General features: G+C 56.3%; 1 protein-coding gene across 1 annotated transcript in view; it reads left to right on the forward strand.

Annotated features, from left to right (window-relative positions):
• The window catches only part of PLXNA4 (plexin A4), a 424,337-nt gene that overhangs the window by 359,033 nt on the left and 49,492 nt on the right, over nt 1-15,812 (forward strand). The window contains exons 14-20 of the mRNA XM_046020616.1: nt 1,295-1,412; nt 6,722-6,858; nt 7,487-7,651; nt 10,633-10,726; nt 11,207-11,446; nt 12,100-12,246; nt 12,788-13,022. Of these exons, the coding sequence (XP_045876572.1) occupies nt 1,295-1,412; nt 6,722-6,858; nt 7,487-7,651; nt 10,633-10,726; nt 11,207-11,446; nt 12,100-12,246; nt 12,788-13,022 (1,136 nt within the window). The remainder of the gene's footprint in view (nt 1-1,294; nt 1,413-6,721; nt 6,859-7,486; nt 7,652-10,632; nt 10,727-11,206; nt 11,447-12,099; nt 12,247-12,787; nt 13,023-15,812) is intronic.

Raw genomic sequence — 15,812 nt, forward strand, 5'->3', positions numbered from 1 at the left:
AATATCTAGTGTTGGCAAAAGAATGAAATAATCTCGCTCAATTGCTTTTGACAGAAGTACAAATCAGTAATGACCCTGTGGGACCATTATCTTCCACCACCTATCAAACGTCACTTACATAAACAATGACCCCACCAGCTCCCCACTCAGAGCCGTATTCTAATAAATGTGCAATGCTTGAGGATATGTGTATAAGTTAGTTCATTTTGCAGGGTTATTTGAAGTAGGAGAAAAATCAGGGGAAGTTAGATATCCATCAGTGGGAGGCTGAATAAATACACAATCGTGTGGCCGAGGCATGGAGCGCTTTGACACTGTCAGAAAGGGCTCAGGAGCCGTGGCCACACGGGGCAAGTCTGTGCTAGGCTGTGCAGTAAAATGACCAGGTTTGGGACAGTGGGGAGTTAAGTTTCACTTTTATTTTAAGTCATATATACGTTTATATAAGTATATATATTCTGTGCCTCGGCTTCTTCATTTGTAATATGGAGATTTTGTATATATTATATATTACATATGTTTGTGTAGATCTAGAGAATGGTCTACAGGCATATATCTATATCTATATATATATATATCTAAAAGTTTGAAGACAGAGTAGGAGTGAGGAAAGGGACACTTATTTTTACTGTCACACTTCTGTGCTGTCTTGTTTTCAAGGGGTATGAACGAATTTTATAATTAAAGCCATGAACGTTTTTGAAAAGAAATAGCTCTTGTCCACCCCTTCCCTGCCCCTCAAGCAGGAGTGTCTCCTCCCAGCCAAGCACCTGGCCAGGGCTGGGGACAAAAACAGTCGAATGAGGCAGTCCCATGCAGTAGAAACCAAGTGCCCCTGGAGGAGGGTCTGCAAACCTCTAGTCTGCTCCAGGGTCCTTATCCGACATGCTGTGGGCCCTTGGGAAGGTCACTGCCTCTCTGGGCCCTGACAGCCATATTCCCTAAGCTGTTTGGCTGAAACTTTCCCTGCCCTCTGGTTCACAACTGAGGAGACAGTTCCTGAATGAGGGACTGAGTGTCTGGGGTCAGAACACAGGGACCCTCCCCTAGGCTCCACACTTGACAGTGGATGTGGTCTCCCATGGAGACCCTTGTACATTGCATTTCCTCATTTCCCCGGAACCAAAGAGGAGCCTTGCAGGGAAGAATCGGGGTGTCTTTCCCCTCCGCCTCCCTGCGCATCCCTGAGACCCTACTGCAGAGAAGGGCCAGGGGAGATGTGGGGCCCTGGGGTCACACCTGGGAGTCCTGTGACCCTGCTGTGAGCATGGGCACTGTCCTCTCTTCCCTGCAGGATCGTGTGTGAGATGGGGGAGGCCAAGCCCAGCCAGCACGCAGGCTTTGTGGAGATCTGTGTGGCCGTGTGTCGCCCCGAGTTCATGGCCCGGTCCTCACAACTCTATTACTTCATGGTGAGTCCCGACCATCCAGACCTGCCCTGGCACGGGCCAGAGACCACATGACCGTGGTTACGGGCCCCGCTAGACCTCTGTGGGCAGACCCCGAGCAGCTCGTGGGATTCCGTTCTGCAGCATGAGAGCACAGCCCCAGAAATCCAAAAGATTGGATTCAAATCCAAACCGTGCTGTGCCAGGCCCCGATCCAAGGAAGCCGCCCTGGCTGACACTGTTGAGCCCAGCATCCCCCTCGGGCTGAGTGGCAGTGTGTCTGGGCCGGGAGGGGAGCCCTGACTCTGCCACTTGCTCACTGGGCGAAGGTGGGGACATTGCGTAACCTCCCAGTGTCTTCATTTCTAAAACGGGGGTGCAGAGACGCGCATCTACCCCACAGTACTGTGGTGATAATTACATAAAGCAGACACAGCCCTTCTCTCATCTCCCGCACGGTTTCTATGCCCACATGGCTACTCTGCCCTGTCCTTTCCGGGTACACTGGCACCCCATCATTTCTATCCCGTCATCCACGCTCAGCCCACCTTCCCCATGCCCCACATCCCATGACCTGCTTAACCCCACCCCCATCCCACACCTCCCTTGCACCCCCATTCCATCTTCCTCTGGCCACACCCCTATCTCTCCCTGCACACCCTTCCCTTCCCCTCCTGTGGCCTGTCTTCAGACCTCACCCTGATCCTCACATTCCCTCCAGCTGGGACCCTCATGAGGCAGCCCCTGATGAGGGGTTTTGGGGGGGACAGGGGCACTGGGGACCGCTCGATCTCGTGATGTTGGGCATGTGGGAGGCATGTGCGTCTCACACTGTGTGCCCCGCACACTGCCTCGTTTTCCAAACTCTCCGTCCAGTTCACTTCGGGGGCTCATGACAGTGTGATGGGATGGTTTCCTCAGGGTCCCCTGCTGTTTTTGGAAGCTGGGAGCCTGAAGTGATGGACTTTATGCCTGGGCATCAAATGCTCCAGAGCACATCACAGGGAGCCTTGAAGTGAAGCTCCCTTCCCCCACCCACCATCCCCTCCTGCCCTCCCCCTCATCTTCTGTCCTCCCCCTACTCCTCCTTTCTCCCTTCACCTGATAACTATTTACCACCTTGCAACCCCCCCACTAGATTATTCCATAAACATTTGCTTCATTGGTTGAATCTTATAATATAATATAATTTGGTGGCCCTGGCTTGTGGGTGTCTGGGGGTGACTCAGACCCTGACTGTGGTGGGGGCCCTGCTCTGGAGGAATGTGTGGAATGTGCATCAGAGGCCTCCTCCCGCCAACACCCTGCTCTCTCTGCTCCCTCCCCTATTCTTGAAAAGCTCCCCTCCTTCTACACACAGTCGGGCACGCTGCACACAGCAGCTCATGTAGAAGGACACATGTGTGTGACGGGCATGTAGGGCTCCCCATCTCTTCAGGATCCGCACCCCCACCTTCTTCTCAAAGGATCTGAGAAAGTTTCCCCATGAAACCCAACACACCTGCAGACAGGGAGTGATATAGGAACAGAGAGAGAGAGAGAGGCCGTGTATACTGCGTAGGGTATAGCTGGTCTATACAGAGATCGACAATCCAGCTGAGTCAAGATCCTGAGGGGGAAGGAGACAGAGACAGAGGCAGAGACGGGACTCCCCAAGTGTGGGAGGTGTGGGGGCATGCCAAACTTGGGCATGACATCCGGCCCTGAAGCTACCTGGCCACCCTAGGAGCAGGGAGGAGGCCCCCACGTGGCTGAAGCTAGCACGGGCTTCCTCCTCCAGTCAACCCCTGCCCCCAGCAGTTTGCCATCCTGGCTGTCACTCACTTCGCAGTGACAAATGGACGGTACCAGGAATGGCTGAAGCTTCCTTTGGAAGTTAGCCGTCTCTGCCATGTCTCCCCTCCGTGACTCACTCCAAGGCCACTGATCCCTGGCTGTCTGGCCGTCACCTCCCTAACCCGCCCCGGCTGCCCGCTCCCACACACGGTGAGTCCCCCTCACTTGCCCACTTCTGTCAGGGGCTTGTCCCCGGGCCACAGTTCTGGTGGACTGTGGCTCAGCTTCCCTTAGTTCCCCATTTCGGCCACCCCATCACCACGGCCTGGAGTCTCACTTTGCCCACTCTCCTGGCTGCTGCAATGACCTCCTTAAATCCCTGAACGTAGAGGTCTGAAGCCATTCTAGTCCATCTGGCCCTGCAGAATACAGTTTCCATCTCATCAGCCCCCACGGCAAGGAGAACCCAGGGCGCCGCTGCCTCCAGCTGCCATCCAGGCTCCTTGGTCTGGTCCGTCCTGTCTATCCAGTCCTGTTTCCCAAGGCTTCGCATGGCCTGACTCCTCTCCCTTCTCCATCTCCTTCCCCACATTGCCCCAAGCCGTACCCTCCTTGTTAGTCCAAGCCCTGCTCATGAGCCCCTCCACGCCTTCTCTGCACACACAGCCCACAGCCCCCACGGTTCCATGGTTCACTGGGGATGCCATGCCGTCTGCCTGCCCACGTGGCCCTGGGTGTTGCGTCTGGGACCCCCGGCTCCTCTGTTCAGACCAGTAAGTCTTTGGAGATGAAGCCCTGGCTACGTACCGCTTTGTTAGCCCCCATGGTGCTTAGGCAGTTCTAAACCTCTCCGCGTGTTGGAATCTCCTGAGGGGCTTTAAAGCGAAGGTTTCAGAGCCCCCCTGACCCTGAGCTAAGTCCCACTGAGATTGTAACTCAGCCCAGACTGAGGACAAACAGAACTGGCCTAGGACAAACAGAACTTAGAGAACAGATTCCATGTACCTATCTGTACAATACGTGGTTTCAGGTTTAATTCTTACAATGAGCCTATGTCGTATTCAGAAGCTGCTTCTGCTCTCAGGTGAGGCCAGTCTGGCCTGCGTGACTGTTTCCGCTCTGGAAACAGGACGTGGTGAGAGGCAGGGCGTCAAGGTGAGGCTTCAGAGAAGCAGCTGGGTGGGGAGGCAGGATCTGTATGAGGCAGAATGTGACGCTCGGTATGAGGCTGGAGTGGTGGGACACTGACCCTGGCATGAGGTATGGAGAGAAACCAAAGATGGGAGCAAAAGGGGTGGAGAGGGAAAGGGGTTCGCAGGAAGAAAAGAGATGGGATTGCAAAGACAGGTCAGGAAAAGGTGAGTTGCTGCCGCAAGGCAAACTGCATTGGTCCAGTGGGGCCGTGGGACTCCAAGACTTGTGTGGCTTTTCTGTTTGAGGGCTACCTCTGAGGACGGTCCGGGGGAAGACTTTCAGAGAGGAAACCTCCATTTCCTCCCCAGTCCCCAGAGTGCTTTTAAGGGCCCAGTCACTGAGGCTGCCCCCACAGAGCTCCGAGGGGGCTAGAGTGGAAATGAGGGTCACCTGGGAGACGAGGAGTGACAGAAGGACCCTGTCTCATGCTCCCCAGCATCTCAGAGCCGTGGTTGCCTTCCTGCCCTGCTAGGCAGCTTGCAGGAGGCACACAGATGCCCCTGACTCCTCTGGAGTCCTGAGATGCTAGAGAACCCTTTCGCAGAGGTCCTCTGGGGACCTGGGGCACATTGGAGAGCCCCTTTCAGGGGTGCCTCTTGGGATCTGAGGCATACTGGGGAGCCCCTTCCCAGTGCTGAGGTTGGGTGTAAGGTCTGGGTCTAATAACTCAGTTTCCCTCCACAAATGAGGGCAGACTCTCAGGTTTGGGTTTAGTCACCCAAAACCCAACGGCCAAGGCCAAGGGACCAGCACTCTTGGTCTTGTCCCCAGTTCTGCCCTAGAGATCTGCGTGGAGGGAACCTTTCCCTTCCCTGCCTCCAGCGGGGAGCCAAGAGAAGAGGTGGCAAATAATACAGAATTTGATTTCCCGTGCAAACCCATCATGAAATATTTATGAAGCATGACTTAAATAATTAATCATTTCTCACGACTTGAAAACATGCCTCCGTGTCATCCTCTCCTCGCCCCAAAATAATTCCCACCCCCCAGCCCCCCAGTGCAGAGCCAGCAAGGATTACTCATTTCCATCCCTTCTAGAACCCCACCCACAGGCTGCCGGAGACTGCCACAGGCTCTTCTTTCCATGTGGCTCCCACAGCCATCTATCTGAACTTGCCTGGGTTTTGATTCTATCTCTAGGACTACCCTTGCGTTGCACAGACTGCACTCTCTTTCCCTTCCAGACAGTGGGACAGAGGCACCATTTGTGGGATGTGACCCTGAGTTACAGAACCAGAAAACCAGCAGGCGCCTTTGAGAGAACTCGTTTTGACCCTGCTCTCTGATTTTATAATCAGAGAGGTTACAAGACTTGTCCTGGGTCACACAGCAAAATCTTGGCTGAGCTTGAGAAACCAAGGCTCTTCCCACGGCCTCACCCCACCCTCGTCCGGGTCTCGTTTGGACCAGGAGCAGCTCTGGAATGAAGCATTCCTTCCCTTTGTGGGTGCTGGGGGATGCCAGGCTCCGGGTCTGCGGGGACCCGGTGGGCGGCGGGACAGGTGGGCCCTGGGAGTGTGCGGGACAGACACTGGGGGGCCAGGGTCCGCGAGCAGACCAGGTCACTGGGGCTCCTCCTCTCTCCCTGAGCTGTTAGGATTCGGGCCTCTCCCTGAGGAGGTGACCTGAAGGCTGGGAGCCAAGTGGGTTCAACTTTTGGTGGGAAATTCTTTAAGGGGCAGGGGAGAGAGAAATCTTCATTTAAATGCAGATTCAAGCTTCTCACCTGGGACTGAGGAAAGTTGTTTCCATTAAAATGCTAATGAAAGAGCCAACCTGCAACTCCAAATTCTCAGCTCACAGATGCCCCTTCCCGCCGTCCTCCCTCCGTCCCCTGACCCTCCTTCCCTTCTCCGGGGTTTTCCTGGGGTCTTCAGGACCCATGGCTCTGGCTTCTGGATGTTTGGGCAGCTCTCTGGAAGAGGCCGGTGCAAGGAGCTCATCACCTTCCCAAAAGCAGCTGGGGAGGGGGTAGAGAGCCAGAGCTCTGCAGTCAGGTCTCAGACGGGCCACATTTTAGCTGTGTGATCTTGGGAACCTTGTTTCACGTCTCTGAATCTCTTCTGTAAAATGCTTAATAATCCTACTTTGTAGAATTGACTGGACACATACGTCATATAGAGATGGACGAAGAGATAAAGCCTGCCAGTTAAAACACCAGCACATGGCAGCTGTTACCATTACTGTTATTAATAGAGAAGTGTAAGCTCTCAGGGTCCAAAGCGTTGCTTACCCACACAAGCCCAGTACGACTTCGTGGGCTCTGTTGGGAGGTCTCCGTTACCGAGCGACTCCGGGAGCGGGGTGCTGCCTCTTCAGACCCTGTGCCGGTGGTGTCTCAGGCCAGACCCTTTCCTGCACAGACGCTGACTCTCTCGGACCTGAAGCCCAGACGGGGGCCCATGTCCGGGGGCACCCAAGTGACCATCACAGGCACCAACCTGAACGCGGGCAGCAACGTGGTGGTGATGTTCGGGAAGCAACCCTGCCTTTTCCACAGGTAACTCATCTCCAGGCAGGTCTCAGGGATTCACAGCCCAGAGGGAGGGGCCGGAGGGCTGCCCCAGGGCCACAAACTTCCAGGGCTCACCTCTAGGAAGTGCTTTCTCCACCCTGAGAAAGTGGCCGTTCTCTCTGAGGGATGATTATACCTGATTGTGGATGTTTCTGGCTCAGTCTGGAGACCTGGCAGGCAGCCCTGCCCCAGCCGGGCCATTCCTGCTGTCGCCTGACGTTTGGCCACTGGTATGAAATGAGTAAGAAGCAGCAGCAAGAACAGGAAGATTCTTGCTAAACCGACTGAACAGGATTCTTGCTGCAGGCAGCTTGGGGTGATCAGGTGTCCAGGGTCAGGGGACTCTGGCTGACCCCACTCTGCAGGATTCTTGCTAAAAATGGGGCTTGGCAGGGGCAAGACGGGGCCCAGGATGAGGCCTTGTTGAGAAGAGATCTCAGGGGAACCTGTTTGGGATTTGGTGGAGAGTGTCAGTGGTGCCTGGAGCTTTCCACCTGGGGCAGTGCTCACCATGGCCTCTGAGGAGCCTGGGAGCAGGGGTGGGGGTCGGCTGCCCGGACTGCTGTCCCCTTCAGCCCCCGGGAGCCCAGCTGCATGTCCGCCCTCCCTGCAGACGCTCTCCGTCCTATATTGTCTGCAACACCACGTCCTCAGACGAGGTGCTGGAGATGAAGGTGATGGTGCAAGTGGACAAGGCCAGTATCCACCAGGACCTGTTCTTCCAGTACGTGGAGGATCCCACCATCGTGCGCATCGAGCCGGAGTGGAGCATCGTCAGGTAAGCGCGGCCCTGCCCTCAGCTATCCTTCCTGGACTCTCAGAGAGCCAAGGACAGTCTCGGAGCCCGGTTCTGCTTGGAGGACTTATGAATCAGAGCTTCCTGCCAGGGTGTCCTCCTTCCACAGACAGTACCTGTCAGTGGGCCCCGGCCCCAGAGCCCGAGCTCCAATCAGCAAGAGCCCATAGCCTGTCATCTGAGGATTTGGTAACCCCCCCAGCACCCCCAGAGGCCATGATCACATCACAGTGAGGGCTGGGGATTGCTAGTCCTGTTCCCAGATAACCGCTGGTAATTCCAGTCCTGCCAAGGGATGGAGGAGAAAGTGTAAGGTCAGATTCAACTTGTCTGTGGCCTGCCCTTCAGCAAAAGTGTGTCCTGACCACCAGGGTCCAATGCAGAGGCCCCTTCTCTGGGCTTCTGTAACCTCCTGCCGTCTGTCTATCCTGCTCTGACATGACCCCGAGGGGTCTGCTTTTTCATCCTTCCCTCTACTCCTCTGGCGCAGGGACTGGGTCTTGTTCTTGTTCTTTCCGCCACCGCTGGCCAACACAAGTACAGAGAGAGCGTGTCTGGGAGGGAGCAGGGTGTGTGCTCTTATGGAAGGACCCTCCAGGGCCACCGCTTGCTCAGCCAGTCACTAGCTGTCTTGCACCAGCTGCATACCTTTCTGGCCTCCCATCTTGAGAACTTCACAGGGGGCTTTGGAAATTCCAGGAGCCCTGAGGACCCTCCCAGTCCCCCACTTGGTGGGGCTCTGGAGCATGGCATCTCACTTCAGGGAGGGAAGTGCAGAAAGTACAGCATAATGGGAAGGTGCGGCAGAAAGCCCCCTGACAGCACGGCCCCTGCTGCCCTTTGGGAACCTGCTATATCAGGAGCCGAGGGGGAATGCAACAGGGCTTGGGGTCAGAAGGAGCTGGCTCAGCCCAGCCAAAAGACCTTAAAGGTGACTTAACTTCTCTGGGCCCATGGTTTCTATCCATCAACTCCCTCCCGGGACGCTGGGAGGGCTAAGCCAGGTGCACGGGCACAGGGCAGTGCCTGGCTCAGCTCTCTCCTGCTGCCCCTGGCCCAGTCCTCAGCCCTCCCCACAGCTGGCTTCAGTTCTAGAGGGCGTCTGACAGCAGGGGAAGGGGGAGAACATGAAGATGTGGTCTCCATGGCTGAAGCAGGGATCAGGGACAAGTCCAATCCAGAGAACAGTCTTTGTTTTTTTAATGAGGGGTCAGCAGACTCCAACCTGGGGGCCAGATCTGGCCATCTGCCTCCTTTTGTGAATAAAGTTTTATTGGAACACAGCCATGCTCATCCGTATATGTTTTGTCTATAGCTGCTTTCTCACCACAGCAGCAGAGATGAGTTACTGCAACAGACCATATGGCCTGGGAAGCCAAAAATATTTACTCTCTGGCCCTTTCCAGGAAAGTCTGCCACCCCCGGCCTCATGTCCACGAAAGGCAGCCTTTGTGGACATGAGATTGGGTTGTCCTCCAGGGTTACTCCCTAAGACCCAAACTTTATAAGCTTTAGCTGTGATTTTAAAGTAGATGACTACAAGGCCCAGAGAGGGGCAGAATCTGTAGAAAGCTCTTCTGGGATTTGCCCCCAGGGCCTGGTAAATCCAGGAAGTTGGTGTAGCCCTTGGTTTAGACAAACTATGCAGCTCCCTGAGGAATTCACAGCCTGCCTTCACTGAGCTCGTCCTCAAGTGGCCAGCACGGAAACTGAGGCGTCATAGCTGACCCCGAGTCACATTCACAACAAGAGGGAGGTTGCAAGCACGATCTGGGCCTCCCACCGGGCTCTAGAGTTTCTGCTGCAGTGAACAGGTTCTCTGATGGGGCAGGGGCCCTGCAGAGTGTGCTGTGCACTGCTCCCAACAGCCTGGGCTGCTCACCACAGGGGGCGGTTCTTAAATGCGGATGGAATTCATGATTAAGAAGATTGGGAGATGGCCAGATAGCAGAATCTCATTCTGGAACACGGCCATGGGCAGAAGAGCCTGTCTGGGTTTTATAGGACTCTTCCTGCATGCATGAGTGTGTGTGTGTATGTGTGTGTGCACGCGCGCGGGAGTATGAGCGCAGGGGGAGCGCGGGGACTACCAGGGAGTACAGAGACGGGCAGAGGCACAGAGAGGGAGACATGGCTGTGGGAGTCATGGATTCTTCACTCACCAAGCTTGTAACTAACTGTTTCAGATGGTAGGATTCTTCTTGAAGATACTCCCAGGATTGTGGAGAAAGTGACTTGTCCCCTTCCTTTGAGTAGCCCCCAAGGAAGATAGCTCTTGCCTCGGTTCAGCTTCTCAGACCCCCACATATGGCAATGGCACCCAGGTTTTCTTTGAAAAGCTACGCAAAGGGGACTCTCCTGCTCTCTCCTCCTCCATAGCTGGTTGACATCCAGGATCCAGGAGACCTGGGGCCCAGGACATTGGCTGCTTGCACTCCTACACGGGGCTCCTGGGTGTCTGGGCCTCTCCCTTTCCCAGATCTCAGTGGATGGAGCTTCCAGGGTGAAACTGTAGTGACAGCCTTGAGGAGGAGACTGTGCTCAGATCCTGGAGGGTCCGGTGGGGGACATCCTGGAGCAAGGCTTTCATTAGGCCAAGGCCAGTGTAGACATCTCCCTGGGACTGGTGAGGGCTGGGGGAGAGACCCCAGGGGGCTACAGAGAAGCATCTGACTCAGGTCAGGAGGCTCCAGGGCCTCTGCGGGTGTCCACGCTCTGGATATGCTCAGAGTGGGACCACCGCAAACCTCTGGTCATCACTGTCGTCCCTTGGCCACTGAAAGCTCATCCTTATGATTATTCAGTCAGTTCACCACCACTGTCCCTGTGAACATTATCACGCCTCCTGGTTGTCATTGCCTTTAATGCTGGAGCCCAGCCTCATCATCATCGTGGTCAAGTGCCATTGCTGTTCCCATCCCTGTGCTGACACGCCTCCTTGTTCTCCCCCCCCACCCCGTCAGTGGAAACACACCCATCGCCGTGTGGGGGACTCACCTGGACCTCATACAGAACCCCCAGATCCGGGCCAAGCATGGAGGGAAGGAACACATCAATGTGAGTGCAGAGGTGGTTCAACGTGTCACTTTCCCAAAGGGCATGGGGTATCCCAAGTCAGGCAGGCCACCCAGACCCAGAGGACCCATTGCACGTGACGGCCCCCAGCACTGGGATGCTGAGATGAGGGAGCATTTTCGTACCTTGGAGTACAGGCATAGAGGAGCAATCGCTTTGGGGGTTTCTGGGGTTTCATACCCTTAGTCCTCCATCTTTCAGACCTCAGGACTGTTGCTTAGCTCAGAGATACCCTCATCACCTCTGCACGCCCGTGGGCACAGCAGAGGCGGGTCCCAGCTGCAGAGCTAACTCCTCGAGTGGCCAGGTTCCGTGGTCCTGGCTGCAGAGGGGCAGTGACCCATCCGTAACTGTCCCATGTCAGCCCCATGCTGTATCCCAGCCTGGAGGGAGTCCTGCTGGGTGTGTTGGGGGCTGTGTAAGTCCAGACGCCACATGGTCTTTCCTCTCTGGCCCCTCCAGCTCTGTGAGGTTCTGAATGCTACTGAGATGACCTGCCAGGCTCCGGCTCTCGCTCTGGGGCCCGACCACCAGTCCGACCTGACCGAGAGGCCCGAGGAGTTCGGCTTCATCCTGGACAATGTCCAGTCCCTGCTAATCCTCAACAAGACCAACTTCACTTACTACCCCAACCCTGTGTTCGAGGCCTTTGGGCCCTCGGGAATCCTGGAGCTCAAGCCCGGCACTCCCATCATCCTGAAGGTAGATGGAGGTCGTGAGCAGGCGGTGGGAAGCAAGGAGGCTGCTGGAGGGGATGGGTTTTGATGTCACAGAGGCCAGAAGTCATGGGCTCAAGCCCGATTTCATCCCTGGAGTCCCTCACAGTGGTCGTCTTATAGTCCAGAGTAGAGAAAACACTGTCTCTGAGTTTGTATTGAGAGGCAAACTCCTTTTAGAGACCCAATCAGGCAGTTGGAGCCATCTTGGCACCCTCTGACCCCCAAGCTTCCTTTGTCCCCAGAGTCCAGGACCTGGGAGGTCAGAGGCTCATCCTGCTTCCTCTCATGGAGCCCTTTGCAAACCACAGTGGAGGGCTTCTTTGGAGCGTGGGTAGCAAATAATTTGTAACTCCTATGACAGTTTGAATCAACTGGTCATGATTGACCACAGCTCTGTGTCAGGAAGGGTCCTGAGGCTGCATTTGGATAAGCTAAAGAGTGCCTTGATTGCTGACTCCCGCTGAGGAAGGGGGAATGGCGGTGTAGGCGTCACAAGGTTTTCCGACTTGCTATGGAAGGTGGGTTCTCCCCCAGCTCAGCAGCAGGACGGGACCTATGGGCGGGGGGACGTGCTGGCCAGCTGGTAGCTACGGTCCTCACTCTGGGGTACAAAGCAGGGCTTCCCTGTCCCTCCAGGGCAAGAACCTGATCCCCCCCGTGGCTGGGGGCAACGTGAAACTGAACTACACCGTGCTGGTCGGGGAGAAGCCATGTGCCGTGACGGTGTCCGATGTGCAGCTGCTCTGCGAGTCCCCCAACCTCATCGGCAGGCACAAAGTGATGGTGAGCCTGGCGGGGCCCCGTTCTGGATGGGACAGGCGCTAGGGAAGCCGGAACATGAGCAGACCAGGAGGGGATCCTAGCCGGAGCTACAGTGAGAGCAAGGCAAAGCAGCATGAATGACGTGTGCATTGCCTGCTACGGGCAAGGGCCCTCGCAGGAGGGGACCGTTGCTGGCCGGAGGAGGTCCATCGTGTCATGCTCTGTGTCCCTGTCACCCGTCCTTACCCTGGGATGAATCTCAGGGAGCCACTCACTGAAGTCGTGTCAGACTTCTTCAGGTCCCGGCTCCGTGCTGATTGCTTAAGATGAAGACAGCGCTAGTCCTGGGTGACCCAGGGTTTCCCATCGCTGAGCCATCCGGACCCCCGCTCAGCCCCCACACACACTCCCCCCCCCCCCCAGCTGTCCTGGCAGCTGGTGACAGCTCTCCTTCCCGGAGCCCTTCCCCGTGCGGCCCCGTGGCCAGTTCATCGACTCAGTCGCGGGCACCCCCGCTGCTCTGCGCCCGCTCGCAGCTTCCTCTCGCCCGCTGTGCCCACAGGCCCGCGTCGGGGGCATGGAGTACTCCCCGGGGATGGTGTACGTCGCCCCAGACAGCCCGCTCAGCCTGCCCGCCATCGTCAGCATCGCTGTAGCGGGCGGCCTCCTGGTCATCTTCATCGTCGCCGTCCTCATCGCCTACAAACGCAAGTCCCGCGAAAGTGACCTCACGCTGAAGCGGCTGCAGATGCAGATGGACAACCTGGAGTCGCGCGTGGCGCTCGAGTGCAAAGAAGGTACCAGGCGGCGGTGGAAGGGACCATACGCGTGAGCATGTGTGCCTCTCACGGGCCGGCGGGCTGGGCGCCGGCTGGCAAAGTGCGGGCGGGGCATCTAACCTCTGAGCCTCATCTCCCAGCTGTGCCCAGACCAGCCGTCATCCCAACAGACCCTCCCGTGAGACCCACCCCTTCCCTCTCTCCCACATCCCAGCAGGCCCGCCCCTTCCCTTCCCTTCCCGTGAGGTGCCCCCTCTTCCCTCTTTACCCCGACGTCAGGTGGGGGGGTCCTTTCACACCCCCCAAGGGCAGTTGGCACCCCCGAATCCTGGCTCCGGGGGTTTGGGGAGAGCTCGGGGTGTCTTGACATGACATGTCCAGCAACCCTGAGCTCTCTTCCTTCGGGACGACAGTACGGCCATAGCTCTGATTTGAGATTTAGAAGAAGAGGGTTTCACAGCTTGTATTTTTAAATAATTGCCAACACTACCATGATATGAAATGAGCAGCACTAAATCCAGGAAGGAAATTGAGGAGTCAGACTCTTGTCACCCCCAGGATATCATTTCGTGAGTCACCCTGGGAGGGTCTGCGTGCCTTCTTTGCTGTAGATTGACTCCCGGAGTCGATCCGGCCTGTACCTGGGGCTCTGTCCTCCCCACCAGGGAAGCCGCGACTCCCTCTGATGGGGATGTGGGCCCGTCCCATCTCTTCACTACATCCTTAGCTGTCAACACGGCATCTGCCTTGTGGGACTGTTAATTACTGCCTTTTATTATATTTACGCTGCTTAATTTTTTTCTCCGCAATGTACTCTTCCCTCTAATTAGGTGTAGTGATTAGAATCTCTTTCATGTGTGGCAGGCGCGAGGCTTTGAATGTTGGAGGCGCTTAGTGACTTGAAGGAAAGCTGCAGACCGATAAAAAGCCAACCCCCCTCCCTCTCCTCTCCGCAGGCTGAGCACCCCAACTGGGAGGGGGCAGAGGGGGGAATGCAAAGCCAGGTTCCTCTCAAAACGTTCTGGAGAGGGAGAAATTAGCAGCCAGACAGTGAGTCCAGCCACAGAGTGTCCGTGGAGGCACAAGGAGAGGGCCTTGGCTTCTGGCTCAGGAGAGAGTTCTATACCAGTGGGCACAGGGGGAGACGTAAAGCAGAGATTAGCCATGAAAGTATTTGTCGGGGAGTGAGGGGGCCCTGTGCTGGCCCTCGGACATATAAGGGGCAGCTTGGCTCCTGGGAAGGTGTCTCCCCCGAGACTTGACCGTAAGCCAGGACGTCACCCACACACCTACCCAGAAGAAGCCCAGCCTAACTAAGCCTTTCACTGCCTGACACACACATGTGCATCACTGCCCCACACACTCACCGACATACACACCCACTCAGACGGTCACTCGTGCTCATACATACACACACCAACTGATGCTCACACACACGGGACACACACTCCCACAAACACATACTCATCAGAGCTTTCGGTGACAGTACAGGCCAGAAACCTTCCCGACTCCTTCCATACACACACGGCACACACGCTGTTGTATGCTCCATTCGCATGCGGGAATCACTTGCCTTGACAGTGACCCCGTGTGTCAGGGTGACCAGGGGTGCAGGAACAGAGTGGCCCCAGGGTCCGCAGAAGCCTGCCCAGGAGTCCGGGGGTGTCTTCTTCATTGTTCTATCAAAGAAGCAGCACTGCTGACCTCAAAGTCCAGGAACCTGAGATCCAGGGCCCAGGTTGGCACTGTGGGGTGCAGTGGGCCCCCATCCACAGTGCCCGGGCTAGCCGCGTGGTGTTCGTGGGATCAACAGAGCCCACAAAAAACTTTTTCCTGATTCTGGTGTCTTCAGGAATATTAAGAAGGATCGTGGAATCAGTGCCCGCTGGCTGTTCTTTGCCAGCGTGGGCTAATCCATCCCCGCTGGGGGCAGTGTACATGTGTGGATGTGTGGCAGGCATGCACGCATGTCGGTGCGTGTGCGTGTGCCCAGGGGAGAGGCTGAGCAGGGAAGGGCCCGGCGCGTCATTTCTGACTGCCTCCCGGGGTGGAAGGCGGCCTGGGAGGGGGACTGTGTGCACGACCGAGTGTGGCCACAGCAGTGGCGCCATCTAACCACCTGGGCCATGTTCTGGACTTTCTTGGAGGCCAGAGGGAAGGGGGTCTTGCTGCCCCATGACCATTGAGAGGCCTGAGCTGCCTCCACGCCCACATGCAGATCATAAATCACCATGGAGTGGCATCTCCTTGAGGAAGGAAGGATAAAGATACGCCCTGCACATCTATCCAGGAGGAATATGTTAGCGTGGCGGCGCCTTCCTCCGGCCGCCTGGGTGGTTTGATGGCTCCAGCGAGCTGCCTGTCCCAGAACTGGGACCGCAGAAGAAACTGTTCTTAACGTATCAGAGGAAGACAGCTTTAAAAATGCAGAATTGAGAACAGCCCTTCCACTCCTGGAACCTCTCCTCTCCCTCCCCTCTCCCTTGATAGAGGTCCCCCCACCTCCAGCCTTTTCTGCAAACCCAGCTGTAAACCCAAACCCTTCATCTTTGGACGGGGAGGCCCTTCAGGTCCCAGCAGCAGGACAGATCTGTGGATAGCCCACCCCACCCCATCTGTGCTTCGGAAGGGATTTGGTCCTAGACCAGCTTCTTTGTGCAGCATCTTCCTCCCCTTCCTAAGTCTTTCACCCCTGCCACTTAAAACATCCCACATTATTCCTGCACCCCTGCAGCCCATTGCCTTTTTCTCCCGGGGACCTGGGGGAGGGTTCTGAGCCTTCAGACCCAGGGTCTGCCCCAGTCAGCC

Source organism: Meles meles, chromosome 10 (assembly GCF_922984935.1).
Source record: "Meles meles chromosome 10, mMelMel3.1 paternal haplotype, whole genome shotgun sequence".
Lineage (NCBI taxonomy): Eukaryota > Metazoa > Chordata > Mammalia > Carnivora > Mustelidae > Meles > Meles meles.